The sequence below is a fragment of the Dipodomys spectabilis genome, unplaced genomic scaffold (genome assembly GCF_019054845.1).
Source record: "Dipodomys spectabilis isolate Male_0828 unplaced genomic scaffold, ASM1905484v1 ptg000157l, whole genome shotgun sequence".
Classification (NCBI taxonomy): domain Eukaryota; kingdom Metazoa; phylum Chordata; class Mammalia; order Rodentia; family Heteromyidae; genus Dipodomys; species Dipodomys spectabilis.
In genome coordinates, this window is record NW_024870834.1 from 22516955 (window position 1) to 22529885 (window position 12931).

General features: G+C 37.9%; 1 protein-coding gene across 6 annotated transcripts in view; it reads right to left on the minus strand.

Annotated features, from left to right (window-relative positions):
• Window positions 1-12931, minus strand: part of Pcnx1 (pecanex 1) — a 167411-nt gene that overhangs the window by 10303 nt on the left and 144177 nt on the right. For all 6 annotated transcript variants that reach the window (XM_042692870.1, XM_042692872.1, XM_042692871.1 and 3 more), the window contains 6 exons: window positions 10072-10302; window positions 9824-9924; window positions 8200-8350; window positions 6047-6277; window positions 5258-5532; window positions 1627-1832 (listed from right to left, as the gene is read on the minus strand). In XM_042692870.1, coding sequence (XP_042548804.1) covers window positions 1627-1832; window positions 5258-5532; window positions 6047-6277; window positions 8200-8350; window positions 9824-9924; window positions 10072-10302 — 1195 coding nt within the window. The remainder of the gene's footprint in view (window positions 1-1626; window positions 1833-5257; window positions 5533-6046; window positions 6278-8199; window positions 8351-9823; window positions 9925-10071; window positions 10303-12931) is intronic.

Consider the following 12931-nt stretch of genomic DNA (forward strand, 5'->3'; position numbering starts at 1 on the left):
CTACAATGCATCGTGATCAATGTCACCCCCTCATCATTTTCCTTGTCTTCTTCCTGATTCTTAAGGGCGATGTGAAGGTTGTCAATTTATACTGAAAACCTGGTTACATGTATTATTTTTTATACCTTAGAATGAAATGAGTTAATCAATGTAAGAGCAAAAGCAATCCTCCAGTTTTCTGGCTGGGGGTGTAGCTCAGTGTTATAATACTTACTTGCCTAGTATGTGCAAGGCCCTGGGTTGGATCCCCAACATGGCCAAAAACAGAACAAGCACACAGAATCCTGGTTTTCATGAAGAAGAAAAAAAGAACATCTTTAAAGCTGATTATCTATCCACCTAAAGTCTTAATTTAATTATACTGGAACATTTTTGTTTTTGTTTTAAAACTCTGTTGGATTGACATGAATGGAGGAAGGAAGTATAGTGCTGATCACTATTTTGATCTATAACAAAGTGGTGCAAAAACAGATGAAGCCTGATTGCTCCTGCACAAGGCACAGACTTGTTGGCCTCCTGAAGACCAATTAGTGAGAGTAACCAATTAGTAAGAGTAACTTCATGGTCTGGGACAGGGAAACTTTCCTTAAAGAGGATATGAAAATAGCAGGTTACAAATTAAAATAAAAACTGTCATTAAAAAAGACCAGGTACTCTTCATAGGAAGAAAATGAAAAGCTAAACAAAACTGGAAATGACCATTTTAGTACCAAAAACTTTCATATAACATGAAGAATATTCGAAACTAAATTAATATAAAAAAGATAACCAAGTAGTAAAAATAACAGATAGACAAGAAACCTGAGGAGGCACTTCAGAGAGAACAGCAGGTAAAGTAATCTAAAAAGCTTCCTAGAGCAATACAAATTAAACAATGAAATTACAGACACACTATTTCCTAGCCCTACAAGTAGAGAGGGGGGGGTCAGAGGAGATGGAGTAAGGACACCCAAAGCTGGAAAGGTCAATGGTACAAAGTCAATGGTATAATCATTCCTACTGAAAAAAATTATTGGAGATGCCCATGTAATTGTGACTCCTCTGTACAGTATTTTCACAATAAAAAAAATAAAAATTATTGGAGAGATTTTGTCATTAGTTATAAAGAGACTTATTTGCTGGGCACCTGTGGCTCACATCTGTAATCCTAGCTACTCAGGAAGCTGAGAATGAAGGATAGTGGTTTAGTGGTTCAAAGGCCAGCCCAGGCAGGAAAGCCCATGAAACTCTTATCTCCAATTAAACACCAGAAAAACAAGCAAACAAAAAAACCCTCAAAAAACAGAAGTGGTGCTGTGGGTCAAAGTAGTAGAGCACTAGCCTTGGGCTTTTAAGCTCAAGGACAGCACCAAGGCCTGAGTTCAAGCCCCATGACAGACAAAAATAGACATTTTCATAAATTCTGTCCTAATGACTTCATCTTGAAAGTTTCCAGCCTAAGAAAGTAGTAAGTGATACACAAAGATTTACTTACAAAAATCGTTACAACATAGGTAAGAAAAAACCAACTCATTACCAATAGTTAAGTTAAATAAAATATAATATTAAATATTACTTGTCTTACAATGCATACCACCATTAAGAAGCTAATACATGTATTACACATACCACTTGGCTTACTATTACCTAGTACTGGAGGATATGATGTGACAGGTGGGTGGAGTCCTGCTCCTGATCCCTGTCCAGGATTTCCAGTGCTTTCCTGGGACATGAGACCGTGGGGATCACTGGCAGTTGTTGCACTGTGACCAGGACAGGAAGTTCCGCCTCCCGTATCAGAATCTTCAATATTGCCACCACTATTACATCCAGCTCCACAACCTTTCCTTAGCCTACAAATAAATACCAGAGTAGGACAATTCCAAGATCACTTCAAAATACTTTATTCTTTTTCCAACTAATCTGAGCTGATAATGCTACTAATGTCCACTTTGGAAACTATTTATGGTATAATAAAGAAACAAAATTTTAAAGAATAGCTAAAGAATCATATCCATTTTTCTATTACTGCCTCAAATCTTTATAGGTTGCTTCATTTTTATATACTCTTATCTTTCCTATATCATAATAAGGAACTGTATGTATAAGACTGATTAAGAGGGGCACAAGGTTCTGTATTTGATTCCCCAGAACTAGACTTTGTTACAGGCTTTTATGCAGGCAGCATTAGATACTTAGGAGACAAAGAAGATTTAATATATGAAGTCTCTTGTTGGGTAAGATTAAGACAGTGTTTTAAAAAGGTAATTGGGGGGGCTGGGAAGGTGGCTCAGTGGTAGAGTGCTTGCCTTGCATGCATGAGGCCCTGGGTTCAATTCCTCAGCACCACATAAGCAAAAAGAAAAAAGCCTGAAGTGGTGCTGTGGCTCAAGTGGTAGAGTGCTAGCCTTGAGCTGAAGAGCTAAGGGACAGCACCCAGGCCCAGAGTTCAGGCCCCAAGACTGGACCCCCCCCCCAAAAAAAAAAGACTCATTAAGACCACAGCAGGAAACAGGTTTTGTCAGTGTTTGTTCCATGACAAATGCAAAAAACTGAATTTATTTATACTGTTACTACAGCACATTTTAAGAAAGTGGTTGCATTTTTTAAGTGTTTTTTAAGATAGGTGACTAGTTGTCTGGAGGATGGCCATGACTATCTCAGTCTGGCAATGGAAGTCTTACATTCCAGAAGAATTCAAGTCAAATCAAAACAGTTGGGTATACCACCTATATGCCAATGATCCTAGCGGAAAAAAGCTTAACTTATTCAAGGTAATTCCAGCATGATATATACATATAATATACTTATATATAAATATATATATATATAAATATTATATACATAAGCATATGTATATATATTTTGTTGTTGTTGTTGGTCATGGGGCCTGAACTCTGGGGCTAGGCGCTGTCCCTCAGCTCTTCAGCTCAAGGCTAGCACTCTACCACTTGAGCCACAGCACCACTTCCGGCTTTTTCTGCTTATATGGTGCTGAGGAATCGAACCCATGGCCTCATGCATGCAAGGTAAGCACTCTGCCACTAAGCCACCTTCCCAGCCCAAGCATGAGATATTTTTTGAAAAGAGAATTTCTCTGAACACTGCTTTGGCATGGTTGGATAAAAATGGATGTTAAAATGCTGGAACTTTACTCTTAAAGCACTGGATATTCTTAGAACAAGATTTAAAGGAACCTCTACAAGCCTAATCCCTACATCCTGTTTTCCTTAAGCTCTGATATTTAAGAATCTGAAATCTTTTCAAGAGTTGCAAACCTTTTTTTTTTTTTTTTGCCATTTTTCTTCATCATTCATTAAACAATGATATTCCCATGCCACACATCATAATTTACCAGCTAAAGGGTAGAGAAAAAATTCACATGCACTCTTGAACATAACACATTTGAAACGGGTGATGACTGGATTGTTAAAAAAGACAAAAATTATCTGTATTGCATAACCAAGCATTTCAACATGCACAAAGTGCTCCCCCTACTGTTAGAACAGAATGCTAAAATAGAAGACAAACTTGCATGTGTTTCATGTATTTTTCTGTTAATTTTTCCTTTGCTGACAGAAACAGCAAATTCTGTAAATAGTGGCAATATGCTGAGATAGAGTAAAAAAATTAAACAAAGAAAACCAAATTATTCAAATGCCAAATACTAGAAAAATGGGTCTTAACCAAGATTACACATTAGGTTTACCTAAGGGTATTTTGTTGTTTTATTCGTTGTTTTTGGTTTATTTTAGTGCTAGGACTGGAATTTGAACTCCGGGCCTAAACACTGTTCCTTAGCTTTTTTTGCTCAAGGCAGGTACTCTACCAGTTGAGCTCTACTTCTGGATTTTTGCAGATTAGCTGGAGATAAGAATCTGAGAGGTGTACTTGCTTGCCCGATTTTTGGCAATGTCACACTCTTCTGCAGAAGTAACGTTTGCGTTGCTGAGACAATTCTTTAATTTTGTATTTATTGTTGAGACTCCAATGGTTTTTTAAATTATTTGTGGTCGTGGGGCTTGAACTCTAGGCCGGGGTGCTGTCCCTCAGCTCCAGGCTAGTGCTCTGCTCTACCACTTGAGCCACTGTGCCACTTCCTCCAGTGGTTCTTAAAAAGCCTATTTACAGCGTATATGTAAGGACATTTGCCTTCAAAATCATTTTATAGTTATATATTGACTGTAACATTGACATTAACCTTCAAATTCCAGTAAGTATTGTCCAATTATGTCAATATTCCTTTTTAGGGAAAATAATCCATTTCAGATTCAACTGTTACTTATAGTTTTCATGCTATTTAAATATCTTTCAATCAGAAACAGCAGTACAGTCTTTTCTAGTCTTTATCTTTTGAAAACTACAGACTACTTATTTTTGTAGAATGTCTCTTGGGTTTAAGACTTGAACTCAGTGGCTGGGTACTATTCCTGAGCTTTCTGGCTGAAAGCTACTACTCTACCACTTGCGTAACAGCTTCACTTCCAGATTTTTGATGGTTAGTTGGAGATAAGAGTTCTCATGGGGACTTTCTTGATCAGGCTGACTAAACTGTGACTGAACTGTGGTCCTCAGATCTTAGCCTTCTGAGTAGCAAGGATCACAGGAGTAAGCCACTGGTACATGGCTGCCCTTAGGCATTTTTAAACCAGGGTTCTAGGTGAGAATTAAACTCTTAACTCCTTAGGAAATCTGTACTAGCCAGGGTTCTCCATGTATTTGTCTAGAAAGTTATTTGTTATAAAGTATTGTCTTATAACATTGTGGGAGGCAAAAAATGGCCAGGAGACTTTTGAGCCGGACCTTGATCCTCAGACCTCAAATCTCCCCAGTAGCTAGGATTATTGGCATGAGCCACCAGCTCCAGGCTACCTAAGATTTTGTTGCTGTTGGCTTTGGGGTTTGAACTCAGGGCCTGGGCACTGTCCCTGAGCCTCTTTGTGCTCAAGGCTAGCAACCTACCACTTGAGCCACAGTGCCACTTCTGCTTTTTGAGTGGTTAATTGGAAACAGGGGTCTCATGAGGACTTTTCTGGCTTTGAACCTTGATCTCAGCCTCCTGAGTAGCTAGGATGACAGGTCTGAGCCACTGGCACCAGGTAATGGTACCTAGGATTTTAAAGGCAAAATGCTTAGATTCTATTCCTTGAAGTTCAGATTTAGTAAGTTTATATTGTGCTATGGCATCTCTATTTTTTTCTACAAGCATCTTAGGCAAAACATGCTTAGATAAAGAGGGCTAGGATACACTGTCACTGAAAACAACCCCACAGCTTACCTGTGCCAGGTTGACACTATGAAGTTTCTGATATTTCCTAAACTGATAGGTCCCCCAAGAATTTCTTTAAGCTGTTCATGGCTATCAGAGTAAGAAGTTGTCAGAGGTGAGACAAAGATTGGGTAGCCAATAGGTTGGTCACAAGATGAGTTTATCATATTCCGGAGAGCTTGCTTTGCATTCTGAATGCTACCTCTCTCTGGGTTACGGTTACGTAGAAAAACAAGTTCTTGCTGTTGCCCAGCCCAAAGGCCCCGGACACATTCCTTGTTCACCTGAAAATCAAAACACATGGAAATTTGCTAAGGGGCCAAGAATAAAATCAGAGAAACAATATGACAATAAATTGTGAACAGGTGAAAACAAATTAAGTTGGTCACATTTAAACAAAACAATCAATTTTCTTTATCACTAGCAGACTGCTAAATCAAAAAACCTACAGAGCTTTTCCCCCTGCTGTCTGGTAAATATATGAAGCAAAATGTAGTCCACTGAGTTTTTCAAGTTGATAAAGATTAAGTTTAGTGAACAAGTGACACCATTATTTTGTAACCTAAGGAATGACATTTTATCAGCAATAAGGTGCTAATGGACTTTTGAAGAAGGGATGCTTCCCAGATTGCACATGTAGAAGATATAAGCATCAAAAAATGAAATACATGTTTAATTACTGACAAAAATAAGTCAAACCAGGTGCTTATAAACAGCGCTAATGTAGTTTAGTCACTTTTTCTATAAAAAGGTTCAATCACTTTTCAAAAGTCTGGATCAAGTTACTAAAAAACTTACTTTGATGACCCTGAAGCTTAGGTAGCGCCTGTTGAGCATGATGATTTTATACTCATTTGTGCCATCATCCATGACATGCCGCAGAGCAAGCAAGGAAGGAGAGTTGGCAAGGACCGCACTCCGCCATGCTGGGTCCCCTTCATGGGCTATCACAAGGTTCTTTTCATGGGATACGATGGCCTCATAGAGCACAGTAGGGTCATCATACTCATCTGGAGAAGTGAAATGATCCTAAACACAGAAATACAATATACCTGAGTAGTACTGATGTCTAAACTCAGGATCTGTGCTTCCTAGGCAGGTGCTATACCAAATGAGCCACATCCTTCACCCACCTATATATATTTTTCTTTTTTTGAAAAAGAAGAGATTATTGTAACTTCTATACTCACAAAGTCACTAAGTAGAAACTCTCACAAAAGTTTAGTATGAATATTTTATATCAACATGAATATTAAGAATCAGATTCTTAATCATAATTAGGTTAAGAATTAACTCATTACTGCTATAATATGTCTATAAAGGCTCTGCTCTAACCCAATCCTTTAGTTATTTATCTTAGATAAGCAAATACATTTCCATTTTTCTTTTTTTTGCCAGTCTTGGGGCTTGAACTCAGAACCAAGATGCTGCCTCTGAGCTTTTCTACTCAATGTTGATACTTGCTCTACCAACTGAGTCATAGTTCCACTTTTGGCTTTTTGGTGGTTAACTGGAGACAAGTCTCAGATTTTTCTGCACAGGCTAGCTTCAAACTGCAATCCTCAGATCTCAGCCTCCTTAGTAGCTAGGAGTGAACGACCAGCACCTGTCCATTTCTACTTTTCGTAGTCTTTTTTTTTTTAAAGTTAGTCTATATACCTTCATTCATACATTTTTTTAACTTAAAGATCATTACAGTGTTATCAGTTAAAAAAAGACCTACAAAAGGTTCTGCATTTGTAAGGCACTTTGTATGTAAAGCAATATACTCACTTTGTATATGAGCAGTATCCTATATTGCGCATGGCTCTGAGCTGTGTGCACATATAGGTATTTTAATCATACAAAAGCCTCTAGGACTTAGTAACTGTATTCTGTATCTACTATGTAAAAGACTATGCCAGGCAACATGGATGGAAATAAGTGAGAAGAGAGTTCCCCCAAAATGCAGCCATTGAATCTGGTGACAGGATCTGTGAAAATAATCTAGTGCTTCACAATGGACAAATGTCTTTCAGTCTATCATTTTGACTTAAAATTTTGTCAAGTAAATTTGTCAAGGTTGAAAGTATCTGCATTTTTACATGTCTCAAAACTGAAGCTCAAAAGAACTAAAGCTGCTTCTTTGGGTTAAAAAGGCCTTTGGTGACACCAGATCTTCAATACTGCTTCTGTTACTTCCTTAAAAATTCTTTCCTTCTTTCTCTCTTCCTTTCTCTTTCCTTTCTCTTTTTCTTTCTCTCTCTTATCCTTCCTTCCTTCCTTCCTTCCTTCCTTCCTTCCTCTTTCTTGTATATTCTCTCTCCTCTCTCTCCCTCATATTCAGTCATATTAGGCACAGCAAATGCATTTATCACATGATCTCCATCAGATCTGATAATTACAGTCAAATTTAATGATCAGAGAAACAAGTGTTAGTACTTAATTTCACGATACATTTTTTAAATGACTTAGGGCTTTGGAAATACATTATGGGACCTCATTTAATTTTATTACCTTACTAGGGTTATTTAATTAAGGAAAAATCTGTCTATCTATTATTCTATATAATACAGTAAATTAAACACACAGGTCAGTAACAGCAGAATTTATACTGCTCCTCAGGTGTTACTGTTCTGCATCTGGAGTTGCTAGTTATTCACTCAGAGGCATGAAGTCAAAACACAGACCCTGTTATATGGTCAAAAACCATTATTTTCAGCTTATGACTGCTTAAATTTGTCTTTAGGTTTATGTCTAGATCAGTCCCATTCTAATACTAATATCTAAATTTACCATGACTGTTAAGATTATAAACACAGGTTTAGGATTGAAAGATTAATGTTTTGCCATGAATCATGAGTCTTCAAATGAGAGCATTTCTCAAAAGGTGCCTAAAAATATATTATGGAAGTCAAATGAAGAAATACCAGTAAATCTCAGTAACGCTGTTAAAAATCTGGTCTTCTTACCTGATGAAGTTTAATGGACATACGGATTCCAGGGACTACTACTTTTCTTAGCAATTCCATGTCAGCAAAGATCCACTCATCTCGAATTGAAGAAATACGGAAATCTCCTTTAAATAGGGCATGCAATCCATAGAGGAATGACTCTAAATTACTGTCAAGATTGGAGATAAAAGTTCACATATTTTGACAAAGGTTTTTACCACACTAATTCTTACATCTGGCTGTACATCAAAATCATCTGGGAGTGTTCTAAAAATAGATTCCAAGAACTAAAGTCAGAAGTCCTAAATCAGAATTGTAAGAGATCTCATCTGGGACATTTGCTATGTAACCACTGTAGCCCATGAAAATAAACAGAGCCTATAAGTCAAAATAAATTATGGAGAGTCTAATATAAAATAAGTAGTTAAGGAAGAAATTGAAAATACGCAGTGTATCTTAATTCTAATTCATATGGCTGTATTTGTCAGAAAATTCAGTTTAGATTTAGAGTCTCAGAGTCAGGCTCATGCCTATAATCCTAGCTACTCAGAAGGCTGAGATCTGAGGGTCAAGGTTCAAAGTGAGCCCTGGCAGAAAAAAGTTCATGAGACTCTTATCTCCAATAAACCACCAGAAAACCAGAAAAGGTAGTGTGGCTCAATGTGGTAGAGCACTAGCCTTGAGCTAGTTCAGTGTCTAGGCCCTGACTTTAAGCCCCACATCTACCACTACCATCACCACCACCACCACCACCACCACCACCACCAAAACAACAACAAAAACAAAAGAAAAGAAGAAAAAAGAAAAGGAAAAAAATAAAAGCAAAGGTATTAGTCTGAAAAAAATGGGAGATGACTTGGATTTTGAGGTGACTGTAAAATGTCTTCAATCCATTGGATTATCATTATCCATGACTATTCACACATGTGAATTTTAAGATAGCTTTAAAAAATTACCTGCAAGTGGCTGTGCATGGGAGATGCTGTGTGACAAGGCACTTTATGAATACAATGCATCTTGACCAACGTCACCCCCTTCATCATTCTCACCCCTCTTTGACCCACTCCTTCCCTTACTTTTCTTTTTTTTTGGGGGGGTCGGGTCGTGGGGCCTGAACTCTGGGCCTGGGCGCTGTCCCTCAGCTCTTCAGCTCAAGGCTAGCGCTCTACCACTTGAGCCACAGCGCCACTTCCGGCTTTTTTCTTTTTGCTTATGTGGTGCTGAGGAATCGAACCCAGGGCGCCTCAGGCATGCAAGGCAAGCGCTCTACCACTGAGCCAACTTCCCAGCCCATTCCCTTACTTTTCTTAATTTTGTGATATATACAATTAATTATGGATTGCATCCTCCCCCTCCCCCACTTCATGTGCCTTAGTCCTTTCCTTTTGGCCCCAGCCCTGCCTGTTACAAGTACCCATTTCCTGGTGCATATTTTTGTTGGACTTTGACTTTGTAACCCAAAGACAGTTTTGCTAACCAGTTCATAGAATTTATTAATGTTCAGCAAGATGTAAAGTAGTTTAAAATCTAAAGAAACTTTTGTAATGAAGTAGCATAAAATGAACGTTTGCATAAAGAGTTATTTCAGAAAGTTAGACAGCTTCTCCTACTCTCTTCCTGAAAACAGAAATACCTACTTTACCTGGACATATGGTGGGATGCAGTTCCCAAAGCTCTCCGTCCCAGAACACAGAGTCCATAACAAAGAGTCACAAGGGATGAATCTTTGTCCACATCTAATGGCTTTAAAAAAGAATAAATATTAGTTATCAGAAATGAATGTACATAATACAAAAAAATCAGTGATCCCATAACAACAACAGAAATATTCTTTCTACTTTCAAAAGAATTTGGATTCACAGAACTTCAAATGAAGTAAACCAGCCCTACCTTTGCTCTCCGGGAAGAACAGTACTCTATCCAGTTGAGGTAAATCACACAGAAACTCTCCCTGGATATGCCTGCAAGTCGATGGTCATAGTCTTCATCAATGTTTGGATTAAATGTTGGGTCCACATCAACATAATTTCGATCTGCACAAAGACGTAGTCCTTCCTGCATTGTCTCATTAGCAAGCCATTCCTCTAACTTAGAGGAGGTTATAACGTAATAAATGATACCCTAATTTAAAATCACAGGAAAAGAATTCAGATTAAAATCAAAATTTGGATTAATTTCAAACCCTCAGCAAAACAAAATCCCAACTATTTCTACAAATAATAAAACTCAAACATTTCATTCTAGTTCAGTATTCTATGTATACTTTCTAAGAATGTTAAATATACCTCAGGCCTTCCTAAATTAAAATAACACTTAATACTTTAAAATCACAACCATAAATTCATCCAGACAATGGGCAGCATACTGATTTTAGTGCTTCTGAATTTAAAAAATATGAAGAGCAGTGAAAAAAATTACTGTACTGCATTTATTTAGAAAATTTTTTCATAGTAAGTTATTGAACCATCTGGTGTTCTTAAGTTAGAGAAATATAGCCAATCAAAAAAAATATACATGTATGTGTATATACATGCATATATGTATATATATGTAGGACTTCAGAAGCAAAATGGCACACACAGGTTTAAAAATGGAAACTAGGTTCTAAATCTTTTCTAGCTTCCTGAGGTTGGGTTTAAGCAAATACCAAATGGAAGGCTTAAGGTTCCACCAAATCAGCACAAATAAGGTGGAAAAAATGTGGATCATTAAAGCTTACTTATCACATGTTTCTTTATTAAAAACACTGGAGGGCTGGGAAGGTGGCTCAGTGGTATAGCGCTTGCCTTGCATGCATGAGGCCCTGGGTTTGATTCCTCAGCACCACATAAACAAAAAGAAAAAAAAGCCGGAAGTGGCGCTGTGGCTCAAGTGGTAGAGCGCTAGCCTTGGGCTGAAGAGCTGAGGAACAGCACCCAGGCCCAGAGTTCAGGCCCCACGACTGGACCACCCCCCCAAAAAATGGAAACACAAATCAAAATAAAATTGAGATTCCATCTCATCCCAGTAAGAATAACCATCATCAAAAATACAAACAAGTGCTGCAAAGACATGGAGAAAAAGGAACCTGTTGGTGGGAATGTAAACTAATACAACCACTATGGAAAGGCCATTTGTAGATTCCTCAAAAAATTAAATATAGAACTACCCTATAATCCAGTAATACCACTCTTGGGCATTTATCCAAAAGATTACATGTCAGGAAATTCAGTAAAGACATTTGCAGACCCATGTTCACTGCTGTACTATTTATTCACCATAGTGAAGCTGTGGAACCATCTCAGATGCTCCCTTACAATGGATGTGTATATTAAGAAAATATAATATAAAATATGCATCTACACTAACAATAAGAAAAAGAATATTATGTTTTTTGCAGGAAAATAGATGGACCTAGAAAAATTATATTAAGTGAATTAAGTCAGGCTCAAAGAGACAAAAGGTGCATGTTTTCTCTCATATGTGGAAGACAGACTGAAATTATAAACAAATAAAAATATGTACAGGGTCATTTACAGATATACACAAATTAATTAAGTAGGTTATACAATGGGGAGGAGTCCAATGGTATAACTCCTCTGAACAACTAATTTATAGTCTAACAAAATGAATACAAGGAAGCTGGAACATGTACTGCAAAGGGGAGGGGAGACATAGGAATGGAGAGAGAAAGGGTGAGTGAATCATAATATTCAATGTATATATGTGAAAACAGAACCAACAACTTGAAGGGATGCATAGGGTCTAGAAAGATGTGGGAGAACTATAAATGGGAAAATAATGATCAAGATACACGTTCTCATAAATACATTGTACTTATAAATGTACATGTTGAATTGAAACCCCTTTGTATAAGTACTTAAAAGATAATAGATAAAATAAAATGATAATACCAAAAAAACTGGCTGTAGTTAGAAGTCCCCAAGTCACTACCATGCTGCATTTCTACAAGACTTTTAGCAATGACAGAATATCTTGTGTAGTAAAGGATTAACTCCAGCCAATGAGAGGTCTGGCTCATGCCCTCAGGTTGTGGAAAGTAACCCTAAGTTCTTGGAATGGCTGCCTGATAAGTCATTTTTTCCTTATTTTTTCAGGTGGCAGTCTAGAGACCACAATCCCAAATTGCTCTCTAGAAGACCTTGGAAGACTTATGTCAGTCATGTGGGTAGCCAGCCATGTGTACATGACTATACCCCAATAAAGATCTACTTTTCTTCAGAGCATTAAGGAAGATGCATGTGTGAATATGCATGTGTGTGTGTAAATTTTCCTTAGCTCAATTCCTAAAACATTTAGCTATAAAGATGTTACTAATATTAATGAACAACTGGAAGTGTGTATCAGTACCAGGGCTTAAACTCAGGGACAAGGCACTGTCCCTTAGCTTTTTTATTCAAGGCTTGCACTCTACCATTTGAGCCCCACTTCTGGCTTGTTGGTAACTGATGAAGATGAGAGTTTCACTGACTATCCTGCTGGCTTCAAACATTGTGAGTAGCTAGGATTACAGGTGTGAGCCACTGGTACCCAGCTAAAAAAAATTTTTTTTTTGGGGTCCGGTTGTGGGGCCTGAACTCTGGGCCTGGGCACTGTCCCTCAGTTCTTCAGCTCAAGGCTAGCACCCTACCACTTGAGCCACAGCACCACTTCCGGCTTTTTTCTTTTTGCTTATGTTGTGCTGAGGAATCGAACCCAGGGCCTCAGGCATGCAAGGCAAGTGCTCTACCACTGAGCCACCTTCCCAGCC